This window comes from Nasonia vitripennis, assembly GCF_009193385.2.
Source record: "Nasonia vitripennis strain AsymCx chromosome 5 unlocalized genomic scaffold, Nvit_psr_1.1 chr5_random0005, whole genome shotgun sequence".
NCBI classification, from domain to species: Eukaryota; Metazoa; Arthropoda; class Insecta; order Hymenoptera; family Pteromalidae; genus Nasonia; species Nasonia vitripennis.
This window is the reverse complement of record NW_022279656.1, coordinates 712,479-731,445: the sequence shown is the minus strand read 5'-3', so window position 1 is coordinate 731,445 and position 18,967 is coordinate 712,479. Positions and strand designations below refer to the sequence as shown.

Genomic DNA, 18,967 nt, shown 5'->3' with positions numbered 1-18,967 from the left:
GTTAGCCTGCTTGTGGTTTGGTAGTGGTGGTTTCTTGGGTTAGGTGTAGGTATTTAGGTGATTAGCTGGCTTATGGTGTGTGGCTTCATTATTTTGAGAAAAAATAATGCGATTTAACTCGCTGTTCCCAGGGTTAGGCTAGTTAAACTGCTTGTGGTTTTGTAGGGATGGTTTCTAGGAGTTAAGCTGGTTAGGGGTAGGAATTGAGGTGGTTTGTTGGGTTATGGCGTGTGGCTTAATTGTTTTAAGAAAAAATGAAGCGATTTATCTCGCTGTTCCAAGGGTTAGGTTAGTTAACTTGCTTGTGGTATGGTAGGGGTGGTTTCTGGGGGTAGCGGGGTGTGCGGTTAGGTGATTAGCTGGCTTATGGTATGTGGCTTTATTATTTGAGAAAAAAATTAAGCGATTTAACTCGCTGTTCCCAGGGTTAGGTTAGTTAGCCTGCTTGTGGTATGGTAGGGGTGGTTTCTGGGGGTAGGGGGGTTTGCGGTTAGGTGGTTAGCTGGCTTATGGTGCGTGGCTTGATTATTTTGAGAAAAAATAAAGCCATTTTACTCGCTGTTCCCAGGGTTAGGCTAGTTAAACTGCTTGTGGTTTGGTAGGGGTGGTTTCTAGAAGTTAAGCGGGTTAGGGGTAGGAATTTAGGTGGTTTGTTGGGTTATGGTGTGTGGCTTTATTATGTTAAGAAAAAATTAAGCGATTTAACTCGCTGTTCCCAGAGTTAGGTTAGTTATCCTGCTTGTGGTCTGGTAGAGCTAGTTTCTAGTGGTAGGGGGGTGACTGGTTAGGTGGTTAGCTGGCTTATGGCGTGTGGCTTAATTATTTTAAGAAAAATTAAAGCGTTTTAACTCGCTGTTCCCAGGGTTAGGTTAGTTATCCTGCTTGTGGTTTGGTAGGGGTGGTTTCTCGGGATAGGGGGGTGTGCGGTTAGGTGATTAGCTGGCTTATGGTGCGTGGCTTAATTATTTTGAGAAAAAATAAAGCCATTTTACTCGCTGTTCCCAGGATTAGGCCAGTTAGCCTGCTTGTGGTTTGGTAGGGGTGGTTATTAGGGGTTAAGTGGGTTAGGGGTAGGTACTTAGGTGATTAGCTGGCTTATGGTGTGTGGCTTAATTGTTTTAAGAAAAAATGAAGCGATTTACCTCGCTGTTCCAAGGGTTAGGTTAGTTAGCTTGCTTGTGGTATCGTAGGGGTGGTTTCTGGGGGTAGGGGGGTGTGCGGTTAGGTGATTAGCTGGCTTATGGTGCGTGGCTTAATTATTTTGAGAAAAAATAAAGCCATTTTACTCGCTGTTCCCAGGGTTAGGCTAGTTAAACTGCTTGTGGTTTGGTAGGGGAGGTTTCTAGAAGTTAAGCGGGTTAGGGGTAGGAATTTAGGTGGTTTGTTGGGTTATGGTGTGTGGCTTTATTATTTTAAGAAAAAATTAAGCGATTTAACTCGCTGTTCCCAGGGTTAGGTAAGTTATCCTGCTTGTGGTCTGGTAGAGCTAGTTTCTAGTGGTAGGGGGGTAACTGGTTAGGTGGTTAGCTGGCTTATGGCGTGTGGCTTAATTATTTTAAGAAAAATTAAAGCGTTTTAACTCGCTGTTCCCAGGGTTAGGTTAGTTATCCTGCTTGTGGTTTGGTAGGGGTGGTTTCTAGGGGTAGGGGTGCGAGTGGTTAGGTGGATAGATCGCTTATGGTGTGTGGCTTTATTATTTTAAGAAAAAATTAAGCGATTTAACTCGCTGTTCCCAGGGTTAGTTTAGCTAGCCTGCTTGTGGTTTGGTAGGGGTGGTTACTAGTGGTAGGGGGGTGAGTGGTTAGATGGTTAGCTAGCTTATGGTGTGTGGCTTAATTATTTTGAGAAAAAATAAAGCCATTTTACTCGCTGTTCCCAGGGTTAGGCTAGTTAACCTGCTTGTGGATTCGTAGGGGTGGTTTCTAGGGGTTAAGCGGGTTATGGGTAGGTATTTAGGTGGTTTGTTGGCTTCTGGCGTGTGGCTTAATTATTTTGAGAAAAAATAAAGCGATTTAACTCGCTGTTCCCAGGGTTAGGTAAGTTATCCTGCTTGTGGTCTGGTAGAGCTAGTTTCTAGTGGTAGGGGGGTGACTGGTTAGGTGGTTAGCTGGCTTATGGCGTGTGGCTTAATTATTTTAAGAAAAATTAAAGCGTTTTAACTCGCTGTTCCCAGGGTTAGGTTAGTTATCCTGCTTGTGGTTTGGTAGGGGTGGTTTCTAGGGGTAGGGGTGTGAGTGGTTAGATGGTTAGCTAGCTTATGGTGTGTGGCTTAATTATTTTGAGAAAAATAAAGCCATTTTACTCGCTGTTCCCATGATTAGGCCAGTTAGCCTGCTTGTGGTTTGGTAGGGGTGGTTATTAGGGGTTAAGTGGGTTAGGGGTAGGTACTTAGGTGATTAGCTGGCTTATGGCGTGTGGCTTAATTGTTTTGAGAAAAAATGAAGCGATTTACCTCGCTGTTCCAAGGGTTAGGTTAGTTAGCTTGCTTGTGGTATCGTAGGGGTGGTTTCTGGGGGTAGGGGGGTGTGCGGTTAGGTGATTAGCTGGCTTATGGTGTGTGGCTTAATTATTTTGAGAAAAAATAAAGCGATTTAACTCGATGTTTCCAGGGTTAGGTTGGTTATCTTGCTTCTGGTCTGGTAGAGCTAGTTTCTAGTGGTAGGTGATTAGCTGGCTTATAGTGTGTGCTTTATAACTTTAAGAAAAAGTAAAGCGATTTAACTTTCTGTTCCCAGGCTTATGTTAGTTAGCCTGCTTGTGGTTTGGTAGTGGTGGTTTCTTGGGTTAGGTGTAGGTATTTAGGTGATTAGCTGGCTTATGGTGTGTGGCTTCATTATTTTGAGAAAAAATAATGCGATTTAACTCGCTGTTCCCAGGGTTAGGCTAGTTAAACTGCTTGTGGTTTTGTAGGGATGGTTTCTAGGAGTTAAGCTGGTTAGGGGTAGGAATTGAGGTGGTTTGTTGGGTTATGGCGTGTGGCTTAATTGTTTTAAGAAAAAATGAAGCGATTTATCTCGCTGTTCCAAGGGTTAGGTTAGTTAACTTGCTTGTGGTATGGTAGGGGTGGTTTCTGGGGGTAGCGGGGTGTGCGGTTAGGTGATTAGCTGGCTTATGGTATGTGGCTTTATTATTTGAGAAAAAATTAAGCGATTTAACTCGCTGTTCCCAGGGTTAGGTTAGTTAGCCTGCTTGTGGTATGGTAGGGGTGGTTTCTGGGGGTAGGGGGGTTTGCGGTTAGGTGGTTAGCTGGCTTATGGTGCGTGGCTTGATTATTTTGAGAAAAAATAAAGCCATTTTACTCGCTGTTCCAGGGTTAGGCTAGTTAAACTGCTTGTGGTTTGGTAGGGGTGGTTTCTAGAAGTTAAGCGGGTTAGGGGTAGGAATTTAGGTGGTTTGTTGGGTTATGGTGTGTGGCTTTATTATGTTAAGAAAAAATTAAGCGATTTAACTCGCTGTTCCCAGAGTTAGGTTAGTTATCCTGCTTGTGGTCTGGTAGAGCTAGTTTCTAGTGGTAGGGGGGTGACTGGTTAGGTGGTTAGCTGGCTTATGGCGTGTGGCTTAATTATTTTAAGAAAAATTAAAGCGTTTTAACTCGCTGTTCCCAGGGTTAGGTTAGTTATCCTGCTTGTGGTTTGGTAGGGGTGGTTTCTCGGGATAGGGGGGTGTGCGGTTAGGTGATTAGCTGGCTTATGGTGCGTGGCTTAATTATTTTGAGAAAAAATAAAGCCATTTTACTCGCTGTTCCCAGGATTAGGCCAGTTAGCCTGCTTGTGGTTTGGTAGGGGTGGTTATTAGGGGTTAAGTGGGTTAGGGTAGGTACTTAGGTGATTAGCTGGCTTATGGTGTGTGGCTTAATTGTTTTAAGAAAAAATGAAGCGATTTACCTCGCTGTTCCAAGGGTTAGGTTAGTTAGCTTGCTTGTGGTATCGTAGGGGTGGTTTCTGGGGGTAGGGGGGTGTGCGGTTAGGTGATTAGCTGGCTTATGGTGCGTGGCTTAATTATTTTGAGAAAAAATAAAGCCATTTTACTCGCTGTTCCCAGGGTTAGGCTAGTTAAACTGCTTGTGGTTTGGTAGGGGAGGTTTCTAGAAGTTAAGCGGGTTAGGGGTAGGAATTTAGGTGGTTTGTTGGGTTATGGTGTGTGGCTTTATTATTTTAAGAAAAAATTAAGCGATTTAACTCGCTGTTCCCAGGGTTAGGTAAGTTATCCTGCTTGTGGTCTGGTAGAGCTAGTTTCTAGTGGTAGGGGGGTAACTGGTTAGGTGGTTAGCTGGCTTATGGCGTGTGGCTTAATTATTTTAAGAAAAATTAAAGCGTTTTAACTCGCTGTTCCCAGGGTTAGGTTAGTTATCCTGCTTGTGGTTTGGTAGGGGTGGTTTCTAGGGGTAGGGGTGCGAGTGGTTAGGTGGATAGATCGCTTATGGTGTGTGGCTTTATTATTTTAAGAAAAAATTAAGCGATTTAACTCGCTGTTCCCAGGGTTAGTTTAGCTAGCCTGCTTGTGGTTTGGTAGGGGTGGTTACTAGTGGTAGGGGGGTGAGTGGTTAGATGGTTAGCTAGCTTATGGTGTGTGGCTTAATTATTTTGAGAAAAAATAAAGCCATTTTACTCGCTGTTCCCAGGGTTAGGCTAGTTAACCTGCTTGTGGATTCGTAGGGGTGGTTTCTAGGGGTTAAGCGGGTTATGGGTAGGTATTTAGGTGGTTTGTTGGCTTCTGGCGTGTGGCTTAATTATTTTGAGAAAAAATAAAGCGATTTAACTCGCTGTTCCCAGGGTTAGGTAAGTTATCCTGCTTGTGGTCTGGTAGAGCTAGTTTCTAGTGGTAGGGGGGTGACTGGTTAGGTGGTTAGCTGGCTTATGGCGTGTGGCTTAATTATTTTAAGAAAAATTAAAGCGTTTTAACTCGCTGTTCCCAGGGTTAGGTTAGTTATCCTGCTTGTGGTTTGGTAGGGGTGGTTTCTAGGGGTAGGGGTGTGAGTGGTTAGATGGTTAGCTAGCTTATGGTGTGTGGCTTAATTATTTTGAGAAAAAATAAAGCCATTTTACTCGCTGTTCCCAGGATTAGGCCAGTTAGCCTGCTTGTGGTTTGGTAGGGGTGGTTATTAGGGGTCAAGCGGGTTAGGGGTAGGTATTTAGATGGATTGTTGGCTTCTGGCGTGTGGCTTAATTATTTTAAGAAAAAATGAAGCGATTTACCTCGCTGTTCCAAGGGTTAGATTAGTTAGCTTGCTTGTGGTATGGTAGGGGTGGTTTCTCGGGGTAGGGGGGTGTGCGGTTAGGTGATTAGCTGGCTTATGGTGCGTGGCTTAATTATTTTGAGAAAAAATAAAGCCATTTTACTCGCTGTTCCCAGGATTAGGCCAGTTAGCCTGCTTGTGGTTTGGTAGGGGTGGTTATTAGGGGTTAAGTGGGTTAGGGGTAGGTACTTAGGTGATTAGCTGGCTTATGGTGTGTGGCTTAATTGTTTTAAGAAAAAATGAAGCGATTTACCTCGCTGTTCCAAGGGTTAGGTTAGTTAGCTTGCTTGTGGTATGGTAGGGGTGGTTTCTGGGGGTAGGGGGGTGTGCGGTTAGGTGGTTAGCTGGCTTATGGTGTGTGGCTTAATTATTTTGAGAAAAAATAAAGCCATTTTACTCGCTGTTCCCATGATTAGGCCAGTTAGCCTGCTTGTGGTTTGGTAGGGGTGGTTATTAGGGGTTAAGTGGGTTAGGGGTAGGTACTTAGGTGATTAGCTGGCTTATGGCGTGTGGCTTAATTGTTTTAAGAAAAAATGAAGCGATTTACCTCGCTGTTCCAAGGGTTAGGTTAGTTAGCTTGCTTGTGGTATCGTAGGGGTGGTTTCTGGGGGTAGGGGGGTGTGCGGTTAGGTGATTAGCTGGCTTATGGTGCGTGGCTTAATTATTTTGAGAAAAAATAAAGCCATTTTACTCGCTGTTCCCAGGGTTAGGCTAGTTAAACTGCTTGTGGTTTGGTAGGGGTGGTTTCTAGAAGTTAAGCGGGTTAGGGGTAGGAATTTAGGTGGTTTGTTGGGTTATGGTGTGTGGCTTTATTATTTTAAGAAAAAATTAAGCGATTTAACTCGCTGTTCCCAGGGTTAGGTAAGTTATCCTGCTTGTGGTCTGGTAGAGCTAGTTTCTAGTGGTAGGGGGGTGACTGGTTAGGTGGTTAGCTGGCTTATGGCGTGTGGCTTAATTATTTTAAGAAAAATTAAAGCGTTTTAACTCGCTGTTCCCAGGGTTAGGTTAGTTATCCTGCTTGTGGTTTGGTAGGGGTGGTTTCTAGGGGTAGGGGTGTGAATGGTTAGGTGGATAGATCGCTTATGGTGTGTGGCTTTATTATTTTAAGAAAAAATTAAGCGATTTAACTCGCTGTTCCCAGGGTTAGTTTAGCTAGCCTGCTTGTGGTTTGGTAGGGGTGGTTACTAGTGGTAGGGGGGTGAGTGGTTAGATGGTTAGCTAGCTTATGGTGTGTGGCTTAATTATTTTGAGAAAAAATAAAGCCATTTTACTCGCTGTTCCCAGGGTTAGGCTAGTTAACCTGCTTGTGGATTCGTAGGGGTGGTTTCTAGGGGTTAAGCGGGTTATGGGTAGGTATTTAGGTGGTTTGTTGGCTTCTGGCGTGTGGCTTAATTATTTTGAGAAAAAATAAAGCGATTTAACTCGCTGTTCCCAGGGTTAGGTAAGTTATCCTGCTTGTGGTCTGGTAGAGCTAGTTTCTAGTGGTAGGGGGGTGACTGGTTAGGTGGTTAGCTGGCTTATGGCGTGTGGCTTAATTATTTTAAGAAAAATTAAAGCGTTTTAACTCGCTGTTCCCAGGGTTAGGTTAGTTATCCTGCTTGTGGTTTGGTAGGGGTGGTTTCTCGGGGTAGGGGGGTGTGCGGTTAGGTGATTAGCTGGCTTATGGTGCGTGGCTTAATTATTTTGAGAAAAAATAAAGCCATTTTACTCGCTGTTCCCAGGATTAGGCCAGTTAGCCTGCTTGTGGTTTGGTAGGGGTGGTTATTAGGGGTTAAGTGGGTTAGGGGTAGGTACTTAGGTGATTAGCTGGCTTATGGTGTGTGGCTTAATTGTTTTAAGAAAAAATGAAGCGATTTACCTCGCTGTTCCAAGGGTTAGGTTAGTTAGCTTGCTTGTGGTATCGTAGGGGTGGTTTCTGGGGGTAGGGGGGTGTGCGGTTAGGTGATTAGCTGGCTTATGGTGCGTGGCTTAATTATTTTGAGAAAAAATAAAGCCATTTTACTCGCTGTTCCCAGGGTTAGGCTAGTTAAACTGCTTGTGGTTTGGTAGGGGTGGTTTCTAGAAGTTAAGCGGGTTAGGGGTAGGAATTTAGGTGGTTTGTTGGGTTATGGTGTGTGGCTTTATTATTTTAAGAAAAAATTAAGCGATTTAACTCGCTGTTCCCAGGGTTAGGTAAGTTATCCTGCTTGTGGTCTGGTAGAGCTAGTTTCTAGTGGTAGGGGGGTGACTGGTTAGGTGGTTAGCTGGCTTATGGCGTGTGGCTTAATTATTTTAAGAAAAATTAAAGCGTTTTAACTCGCTGTTCCCAGGGTTAGGTTAGTTATCCTGCTTGTGGTTTGGTAGGGGTGGTTTCTAGGGGTAGGGGTGTGAGTGGTTAGGTGGATAGATCGCTTATGGTGTGTGGCTTTATTATTTTAAGAAAAAATTAAGCGATTTAACTCGCTGTTCCCAGGGTTAGTTTAGCTAGCCTTCTTGTGGTTTGGTACGGGTGGTTACTAGTGGTAGGGGGGTGAGTGGTTAGATGGTTAGCTAGCTTATGGTGTGTGGCTTAATTATTTTGAGAAAAAATAAAGCCATTTTACTCGCTGTTCCCAGGGTTAGGCTAGTTAACCTGCTTGTGGATTCGTAGGGGTGGTTTCTAGGGGTTAAGCGGGTTATGGGTAGGTATTTAGGTGGTTTGTTGGCTTCTGGCGTGTGGCTTAATTATTTTGAGAAAAAATAAAGCGATTTAACTCGCTGTTCCCAGGGTTAGGTAAGTTATCCTGCTTGTGGTCTGGTAGAGCTAGTTTCTAGTGGTAGGGGGGTGACTGGTTAGGTGGTTAGCTGGCTTATGGCGTGTGGCTTAATTATTTTAAGAAAAATTAAAGCGTTTTAACTCGCTGTTCCCAGGGTTAGGTTAGTTATCCTGCTTGTGGTTTGGTAGGGGTGGTTTCTAGGGGTAGGGGTGTGAGTGGTTAGATGGTTAGCTAGCTTATGGTGTGTGGCTTAATTGTTTTGAGAAAAAATAAAGCCATTTTACTCGCTGTTCCCAGGATTAGGCCAGTTAGCCTGCTTGTGGTTTGGTAGGGGTGGTTATTAGGGGTCAAGCGGGTTAGGGGTAGGTATTTAGATGGATTGTTGGCTTCTGGCGTGTGGCTTAATTATTTTAAGAAAAAATGAAGCGATTTACCTCGCTGTTCCAAGGGTTAGATTAGTTAGCTTGCTTGTGGTATGGTAGGGGTGGTTTCTCGGGGTAGGGGGGTGTGCGGTTAGGTGATTAGCTGGCTTATGGTGCGTGGCTTAATTATTTTGAGAAAAAGTAAAGCCATTTTACTCGCTGTTCCCAGGATTAGGCCAGTTAGCCTGCTTGTGGTTTGGTAGGGGTGGTTATTAGGGGTTAAGTGGGTTAGGGGTAGGTACTTAGGTGATTAGCTGGCTTATGGTGTGTGGCTTAATTGTTTTAAGAAAAAATGAAGCGATTTACCTCGCTGTTCCAAGGGTTAGGTTAGTTAGCTTGCTTGTGGTATGGTAGGGGTGGTTTCTGGGGGTAGGGGGGTGTGCGGTTAGGTGGTTAGCTGGCTTATGGTGTGTGGCTTAATTATTTTGAGAAAAAATAAAGCCATTTTACTCGCTGTTCCCATGATTAGGCCAGTTAGCCTGCTTGTGGTTTGGTAGGGGTGGTTATTAGGGGTTAAGTGGGTTAGGGGTAGGTACTTAGGTGATTAGCTGGCTTATGGCGTGTGGCTTAATTGTTTTAAGAAAAAATGAAGCGATTTACCTCGCTGTTCCAAGGGTTAGGTTAGTTAGCTTGCTTGTGGTTTGGTAGGGGTGGTTTCTGGGGGTAGGGGGGTGAGTGGTTAGATGGTTAGCTAGCTTATGGTGTGTGGCTTAATTATTTTGAGAAAAAATAAAGCCATTTTACTCGCTGTTCCCAGGGTTAGGCTAGTTAACCTGCTTGTGGATTCGTAGGGGTGGTTTCTAGGGGTTAAGCGGGTTATGGGTAGGTATTTAGGTGATTTGTTGGCTTCTGGCGTGTGGCTTAATTATTTTGAGAAAAAATAAAGCGATTTAACTCGCTGTTCCCTGGGATAGATGAGTTAGACTGCTTGTGGTTTGGTAGGGGTGGCTTCTAGGGGTCGCATGGATTTAGGGGAAGGTGATACAATAATTTCCGCACCTGTAGCTTAAACTTGATGCTTTTTTAAAGAGTTTAAAAAAAATTATGGCTCTACGATTAAAAATGACGCGTGGCTCGAATTTTGTCCATTTTCTCCCACTGTGCGCCGGCGAGTGTCAGCCGCCCGTATCGAGGTGTGGATGGCTGCAATAAAATGTTTAAGCACTGGTTCAAGCGCTTTACTGCTTCCAAGATACAAAGGTCTAATCTATCCTTATGCCCTCGGACGGGCTAGAAAAATCCGAGCTTTAATCCGGGCTGCGTCGTTCGAAGCACAAACGCTGGAGTCTTCGCGTGTGCATCCAACTGTGAATTTGCGTGCACATGTGTGCATGTGTGTGTGCGCGCGAGTAGGTGCTATGTGGCCACCACAGATTGGTTTGGCGGCGTTGAGTGTCGTCCACGAGTGCTGACGAGGACGAGGCTCGCAAGCGCTCCGGGTTCCCGATTATCTTAAGTGATTACGATGATAATTCGGAGTATTGGGTGTAGGCGATGCGGACTGACCGTCACATGTGCTCACGAGAGCTCTTCGTCGGCTGTTGTCTGGCTTTGGCTCTCCTTGCAGTATTATGTGCTCACGGTACTGCTCAGATCGGGAGTTGAAGCTGAACTAGTTTTAAAACTTTGTGGTCTGCCTTACATAGCAATGTAGTGTGGATGTGTATGTTGGTATCCGAAACTGGGTGAATGTGTTAGCGGCGCTTTGCGCTCGTCGCCTGGTCTGCTATGGTTGCGGTGCTAGTTTTCGCTGGGTTGCCGCTGTCCGTGTTCATGCAGATTCACCTTTTCTTTGTTGCGCACGCATGCTTATTCCGCTTTGTGCTGACCTGACCTCACATCTCGCAGCTATATTCACGGTCTACCTCATGCGGACGACTTTCCGCTTGTTTATATGCCGTGATATGTACGAGACTCGTGTCTCGTTGCAAAGTCCTAGATCGCAAAATTCTATCTCTGTAGTCTCTGATTATTGAACTCCCATGTTCTTAAAAACGTCGGAGCTTCGTGATCCGTACGAACTTTTATTTCCACTGACCCCCTTAGGTATTTATCAAGTTTGTTGAGCGATCACATAAATAACACTAGTATATCTAAAAAGAAAAAAAACCTCTGAGAAAAAACTTGGATTACTAACTTATAAACGTAAACTAATACTAACAGACACCCTGGTTTTGCAAACCTTATCCTATTGCAAAGAGACAAGATGCAATAAATAAAATAAAATGCATGTGAGTGTTAAATATAATTTGACGCTTAAATACCGTGTATATAAATCCAATGAAAATCGTAAGAAAATACGATAATTGGGTAAGACCATGCCTAGATGCACAGAAACTTTATAAAGTTCTACAAAAGAGCTTTGAGGGGACTTCCAGAATCGACGATGTATTTCGAAGATGTACAGATAAAACAATAACGAGCGTATTGGACTTTACAGCTAGTTACTGGGAAATAAAATTAGCTAAAAATGCACGCATATTGTATAGTGAATTCAAAATAGATGCATATGTTTACGAATTTAATGGTGTCTCGTTCGACATTAAACCAAGCGGCTCGGCGCTTTTTTCTCTGGGCATAGACTGTAGCGTACAAAAATAGGTCATAAATGGTTTCTCCCTCTATACGACTACGTGTTAGCATCGACATCAGTGCCAGCCCTCCTCTTCAATAAGAAGTACACAGCGAATACAAGGGCTTGCAGAAACCACATGGGAATTAAACGAGTTTCTAGTACTATTATCACCAGCAACCAAGCAACGGGTCATCTGAGCCACCGACCAACTTCCCTCCACCATCCAATGGCCGCTACCTATCCTGGTGGAAAACACATGCGTAAGCACGGTCAAACGACCAGCACCAGCAGCTCTACAACCTACCCCAAGCCAAAAGGAATATATTCCCCGCTCCTAAAAGGAAGCCTAGGCTACCTGGGACTCCTAGAAGATAAAACTCTGACAACCCTAGCTAAGCAACATCAGGGCAGAAATTAAAAATATTGTATATAATGGTAACGAGGAAAACTATAGACTTTTTTTATTACATTCAAAAATATACTGTTTATTTGTTTTGTTTTTTTTTTATACATTTTTTCCTTTACTGATCTTTATAATAAATGTAATATAAAACCATGTAAAGTATCAGCACCTCTCTTCTCCCTTACGAAAATATTGTGTAGAGATTTCTGCACAGATCTCTGCACAAAATTTGGACCGTATTTTTTTGATATCCGGAATATTCTTAAAATAAAAAAAAAAAATAACATAATTAGTGCCTATGTGGATGTTATCATCTGGATAATAACAAAAAAATCTGATTGTGAACTCTACAATTATATAAGCTAAGCACGTGACCGTATCAAGCAGCAGACGCTCTCGCAAGCTTGACTGACCAGCTCGCAAGACTTGCAAGTTTTTGGGGTAACATTTTGGGTATTATTTCTCAAGCGTGCCTCGCTCCCCACTCTTGAGGCAGAATATCCTTGTCAGCTAAGTGCGTTCTCACGCAAAGTGTCCCAAATCACCACAGTTATAGCATCTATTTGAGCATCCGGCATTTTAGTTCGACCTAGGGTGTAACTCCCTAAAGGATTGTTGATAAGCTTGAACGTTGTCGGTATTTTAGTCCGTCACGTATCATAGCGTTGGCTATATCTAGCTCCTTTTCGGAGTCAAAAAAAGATAGACTGACAGCTCCGTTTGAGTCGTCATCTACCTGATTGACGTCGGTTAAGTTAAAGCTAGCTAGCCCCAGTCGGCTCAGTCGTTGTGATCTCGTATAGTTATTATCTTTATAGGCGTGGTTCTTTAGTAGTAAGTTTGGTGCAAGTCTTACCAAGTCCCTGGATTACGTATTACCAAGAAAATGGATTGCGTATTACCAAGTCCCTGGTAATACGCAATCCATTTTCCTTCAACACTGGGGTATTTTGAGGTTGAAAATGTATTTTTAGTCAATTTTCAACTGGATACGAGGTGACATATTCCACTACGCTGTCTAATTCCCTTCCGGGCATAATGTGTGGTTCAGGTCGATGGATTAACGTATGAAGGTAGTTGACAACCAGTTCGTTTGGTCCTTGGGTTCTTCTTTGCGCTTTGTTAAGCAATGCATGTTGTAAATAAGAGTATAAAAAGCAATATCGCCAATTAGATACGAAATCAGTGAATGTCCCCCATTTTTCTAAATTACTTTTAAACTAATTTAGAGCTATTCCCTTCAGAAAAAACAGTAACATTGCGAGCGAATCCGCGTCTGGTATTTCCATGTCTCTGCGCTCCCTGATTAGTCTTAGGAATTCTTCCGTGTCATTGTCGTTGCAACTCAAAAAACTCAATTTACACTTCCTTAGAACCATTTACCTTCCTGTCTATTCTGAGAGTGTTTACCCCGGTATCATGGGCTGCCCAAAGCATTAGGGTCGTTTACTGGGTAAGCCGTATGTGCTTTCGGAATTTGCTCTGTTTTAAAGTTGCTCCCTTAGCGGAGCCTGAGTTTTGAAATTGGCATTAGTTATGACGTTCGATGGGGTACGGGAAAAATTATTTGGGAAATTTGTTAGTGGCGTGCTTCTTCTAAACAAAGGACATTTGAGTGTCTTCCCGAAATTGTTCTCATCTGATTGCGGCACTTGTGCCAAATATGCCGTTTATGCCTTAAACCCCTGGAAGGATAGCATCAAACTTTGCGTATTTGTAAAATTCTACGTAAAATTTTTAGAATAAGGCGTGCTCACTCGCAGATTACGGAGTGGTGTTTTAGTTGTGGGACCCAACCTTGCGTTCTAGGATGGTAACCCGCTTTCCTTGGATACCGCCCTGAGCGGACCGAATATACAACGCGTCTGCCAAGCGTATCTGCCAGTTGGCGGGTTCCTCTGCCACGCTCAAGTTTCTGTTCCGTAGTTTTGTACGGAATTTCTCTATAGTCAGCTTTACCCTAAAAAATTTTACTCAAGGTCTTACATAAGAACTTAAGATCTGATATCAGATCTTGACAAAGATCTTGCGCAAGATCGTACATAAAATCTTTTCAGCGATTTTCAACCAAGAGCTAACATAAAATCTTCCGTAAGATCTTATATAAGATCTTACGTTTATAATATTCTTACTTATTCTATTATTATTACTACTTATTCTTATGTTCATAATAAAAATAAATATTTTCATTAAATATTAATTCAAGATCTTACGCAAGATCGAATACAAGATCTTGCATAAGAGATTACGTAATAACTTTCTCAAGTCCTTACATAAGATTTTATGCAAGATCTTATGTAAGTTCTTATAAAAGACCTTATGTAACACTTAAAGAGATATCTTTTTATTCATCATTTACTCAAGATCATATGCAAGATCTTGTTTAAGATCCTATGTATATCTTGAGTAAGTGATCAATAAAACAGTATCTCTTTAAGTGTTGTATTAGATATTGGATAAAAACTCACATAAGATCTTGAATTCATTATTAATAAAAAGATTTCTTTTGATCATGGCGGTAAGATCTTATGTAAGAAATTGGGAAAGATATTACGTAATGTCTTATGCAAGGTCTTGTATACTATCTTGCGTAAGATCTTCAATGAATATTTGATGAAAATAATTTTTTTTATCATGAACATAAGATCTTATCTTTGTTCTTGGTCGAAAATTGCTGATCATGAACATAAGATCTTATATAAGATCTTCCGTAACATCTTATCTTTGTTCTTGGTCAAAAAACTTGGTTACACAAGATCTTTATCTTCTCCTTTATCTTTATCTTTTTCTTCTCCTCTAGTTATCTTGTATCCGCCATCGTCATCGCGTGGTAGCTAAACTGTAGTGCTTTTAAATATTTACTGTCGGTAGCTTTCAAAAAATGAAATTCAAATCCTAAGAACTTATGTTTCAAATATACTTATTTACAATGTGATTGTTTAACTAAGTTTCCATTAAAGTATAACCAAGCGAGGGTCAGCAAGCAAGGTGACCATTACTAGTATAATATTATTTTGACAAAGATGTTATGATGCACAGGAGTATGGGAGACAGGTAGAGAGAGAAAGAGAGAGAGAGAGAGAGAGAGAGAGAGAGAGAGAGAGAGAGAGAGAGAGAGGTGAGGTGCTATGTGGAACACCACTAGCAAGTGCCTAGCACAGTACCAGACTAGATGCGTTACAAAAAACTTAGGTTGTCAAGGGTTAATAGGGTTTTCGACTGCATTAGGTGAGAGCATACCTCTTTTACTCTTACAGCAAACTATATTTCTGTAAAAGTCAACTTTACGCTCTTGTTAAACAAAATATGAATATCAGAAGCTTAGTGATATCATAATATTATTATATTTTACTACCTATAATATTTCTTATTCATTAGGTATAATGTTATTTTAAATTACAAGTATAAATTACTTTTCTCGTATTGTTCATTTTTATATTTTTTTTTTATTTTATACAGGTTTCGTAGCCCATACATCAAGCATTCATTATTTGATTCAACATCAGCGACAGCTGCTCGAATTAGCATACCAACTGCAATAAATGAAGCCTTTGAATATATTTATAACGATGACGACTCTATCAAAAATAGTGCAAACAGTAATTTAACGAAACCAATAACTGCATCCGGCTTCACAAACAGGCTTTTTTCAGCTAAATATAATAAAATATTTAAGACACCACTTTCAAAAATAGCTTCAAAATCTAATATTAAAATTAATAGCGGTCCTGTTAAACTTCCCAATATTACTAGTTTTTTTGCTAGAAGTTTGGATAATGTTCCTTTAAATCTTGGAACACATAAAATAGACTCAATTGTACAGACCACACTTTTATCTAAAGAATATGTAGATACAAATCAAACCAAATTTGCTGAAACGCCAACCATCGGTCCATATGATTCTCTAATTCAGGACTATCAAGCTGATGAAGGTGAAACTACATTCCCAAAATTTTCAACAGGCGATAATATTTCAGATGATGATGCTAGCACTGTCATACCAGAAGCAGGATCCTTATATAAATATAATATTAAAGTGCGCAACAACGGAAAAATTTTAGATCATTCACCATGATTAACTTTAAACGTTATTATTTTTTTAATACATACATACATACAGATATAGATGTAGTATAACGATGATGTTTCGTCCAGAATTCACCAGCCGTTAAGAAAATTTTGCTTCACTAATTTTCAGCTTCAAAACCCTGTGCCAAGTTCCAAGTTCCCACCGATAAGCTTGAGATACTCGCAACTTCTCAACTTCAGATTTAGGAAACAAAATTCTGCTCTGTTCGACTCAGCCTAGCATGGTGGTTTAGGTATATGGTAGTCTATGGACAAATATAACTCAAAATGCTGGTTACATTATCTATCTACATAATATTTAAATTGTTTAGTTTAGAAAACGATGCATTCTGTAAACATCCTTATATTTTGTAAAAATATTTTGTAATAGGTAATTTTTTATTCTTTAACATTATCTGTAATCAATGCATATAAACACATAGATTCATTTAAGAAATGTAATTATTAAATCATTAGTTTTTATAAACTATAACAATAAACATTAGCAAAGAAACGTACGTACAAACAAACATACAAATCTTTTAATTATAATACAATAATAAAATATAAATTCTGTATTTATTAACTATATATTATATTGATCATCATGTTTTTCTATTGGCTGAGTAATTAATTAATGAAATAATTATATAATTGCAAAATACATATGTTGATATCATCAGATAAAACTGAATAAGAAATGTCGTATTAATAAATTTACATAAAATGTGAATTCTATATAATATCATTAAAATTCAAAATATAAAATATTAACTGAGTCATCGCCACCTAGACTATAGTCAAAATTCAGTTAAATTCTTGATAATAAACTAGCACGCCATACATCGCTCGCTAACACTCGCACGGTTTGTATCTATTGTTTCAAAAATCATCATGTATAATATAAAGAACAATTTTAATTCCTATTTTTCGGCATTGTTCGATGCTGCCAAAAATAATGAAATAAAACTGTAGAAATGTTTTGTTTGTTAAGTAAATAAAAGATATACGAAATAGAAAACTTTTAAATATTTCTACTACAAAAAATAATTTGATATTTTTACTATAATTATTATTCTCGAGTTTTTTAACTTATTGATTTTTATTTTGTATTTATATTTAATATAAAAACAGGGTGACCCAATTTAAAAGGGCACCGCTCATAACTCGTCAGGGACAGCCACAATCGAAAAAATGGTAGAGACCAAAGTTGTAGGATATCGAAGGGGCAACCCGATGGTGACCTTGGATTTGACCTTGAACGCGTTTTTCAAGGTCATTTGAAGGTCAACTTTGGATTTTTAAATAGGAACCCCATTCTTTTATTGCGGGAATGGAAAGAGCGGTAAATTTTACGTTCAGAATGGTATGTTCGGTTGCGGCACTGAAGGTCATCTCAATGTCCTGCAGCCAGAATGAAACCCCGCCTACGTAATTCCTCTAGCAACGCCAAATTAAAAAAAAGTGTTAGAGACCAAAGTTGTTGTATAGGGGGGGGGGGGGGTGAGAATTGTGACCTCGAATTTGAGCCAGTCCTACAAGGTCATTTCAAGGTCAAATTATTTTTTTTCAAACAGCACCCACTTTTTCGACTCCGGATCCTGAAAGCGTGTAAAATGTTGCACTTTAAACGAAGTAGTAAATTTAAAATAGAAGAAAAGATTTTAATCATTTAGCGTACCATCTTTGAGGTCCTCGCCTCTCTCGCTGTTCAATTCTCTGGATCGTACTTCGAGATGGATGATGATTTCTGTTTGGGAAACGCCTCCGATATAATTGTGCTGCTGCATTATAATTTCTTCGACACTCTCCCAAAATCAATAAAATATCAACAATTTCGCTTCGACTATAGTCCGGCATATTTACTTAGATTATAAATATTACAAAAATAAAAAAAATGACTCAAATCACATATTTTCAATTATTAAATTAGTATTTGAAGTCGATAAATATCTAAGTAAATTTAAAAATTCTACTGCATTACTAGAACTTAGACTGTTTTCTGCAAAAAATAATAAATAAAAAACTACTTAAACAATTATTTAATTGCAAATAGTAATTATTAATTTTTTATTATAAAATAATTTATTGATTAGGAAGCTTTTATGAAATAGATAATAAATAAATATTTTGTAATTCCAAAAGTGTTAAAAGTAAATTTTAATAGATAACTTATAAAATAGTTAAAATTGTATTGTTAAGAATTGGGTGAATAATTAACTCTTAACTTGCGATGTTCCAGTAAATAAAAGATTTATTTATCTCTAAGATTTACATATTTGTTCGTGTGTAGGAACAGAACAAAAAAAAAAAAGTGGGAGCGCGTGAAGACTAACCTATATTCATAAGAGGTAGTAACTTAAGAAAAACAAAAGGGGTTGGTAGCACTACAAAGTGCAGACTACCTCTTAGTTTTACATATTCATATAACAATTATAAGATAATAGTTGAATTAGATATTATTGAAACTTATATTGTTATTTTAACACTCCCCCTGTTTCTATAATATATGTTTATTTTAATTAATCACTGTCTGGAGATCGTGTAATAAAAAGCTTCTGTGTTGTTCAAACTGCATCTTGGCCAGCGCTTTGGTGAAAACGTCTGCTAGTTGTTTGTGTGTGTTGATATATTCCAGTTCAAACTCCTTCTGCTCGAATTTTTCTCTTACATAGTGAAACTTGATGTCAATATGTTTTGTACGTTTATGGAAGACTGGATTTTTGATTAGTTTAATAGCACTTTGGTTATCAAGATGAAGAATTGTGTCCACGTGCTTTGTGTTACAAACTTCTCTGACCAGTTTCTTAATCCACATGATGTCTCTTGTTGTTTCACAAGCTGCAATGTATTCTGCATCGGTTGTAGACAAAGCAACAGTAGATTGTTTGCGGGAGTTCCATGTGATTAGACTATTTCCCAATGTGATAAGACTTCCAGATGTTGACTTTCGAGTTTCTACTTCGCCTGCATAGTCAGCATCACTATATGCATACAATTGATCGTCTTCAGTGGGGCTGAATAACAATCCTAGAGTTTGTGTCCCTTTCAGGTATTTTAGAATTCTTTTTACAGCATTCCAGTGTATCTTATTCGGGTTTTCCATATATCTGCTGGCTCGGTTAACAGCAAAAGTGATATCCGGTCTGGTCCCAGTAGAGAGATACATAAGTTTACCAATAGCTTCACGGTAAGGTGCATTGGTGGCTTTTGTTTGATCTCCTGAATGCATAGAAACGCACATCTCCTGGTTAGTATCAGCAGGTATGGTAACGCTGTTTGCATTATTCATATTGAACACTTCAAGTATTTTTTTAACGTAACTTGATTGATGGACAAAGAATGATCCATCTTTCAGACATTCTATTTGTAATCCTAAAAATATATTTACACAACTATGTGTTATTTCAAATTCTTGTTTTAGTTCTGCCAGAAGCTCATTTACTACAGCTTGACTTTGTGCTGCAATGAGTCCATCGTCAATATATATGCCTAGAATAAGTCTTTTATTCTCGTTAGTAGAAACAA

At 39.9% G+C, this 18,967-nt stretch overlaps 1 protein-coding gene across 2 annotated transcripts in view; it reads left to right on the top strand.

Annotated features, from left to right (window-relative positions):
* LOC116417902 overlaps positions 1-16,460 on the top strand; it is a 114,679-nt gene extending 98,219 nt beyond the window's left edge. Inside the window, exon 4 of one of the 2 annotated variants that reach the window (XM_031933046.2) lies at positions 14,831-16,460. In XM_031933046.2, the coding sequence (XP_031788906.1) occupies positions 14,831-15,446 (616 nt within the window). In that variant the 3' untranslated portion in view covers positions 15,447-16,460. The remainder of the gene's footprint in view (positions 1-14,830) is intronic. The other variant, XM_031933045.2, reaches the window with a different exon arrangement.
* The last annotated feature ends 2,507 nt before the right edge of the window (positions 16,461-18,967 follow it).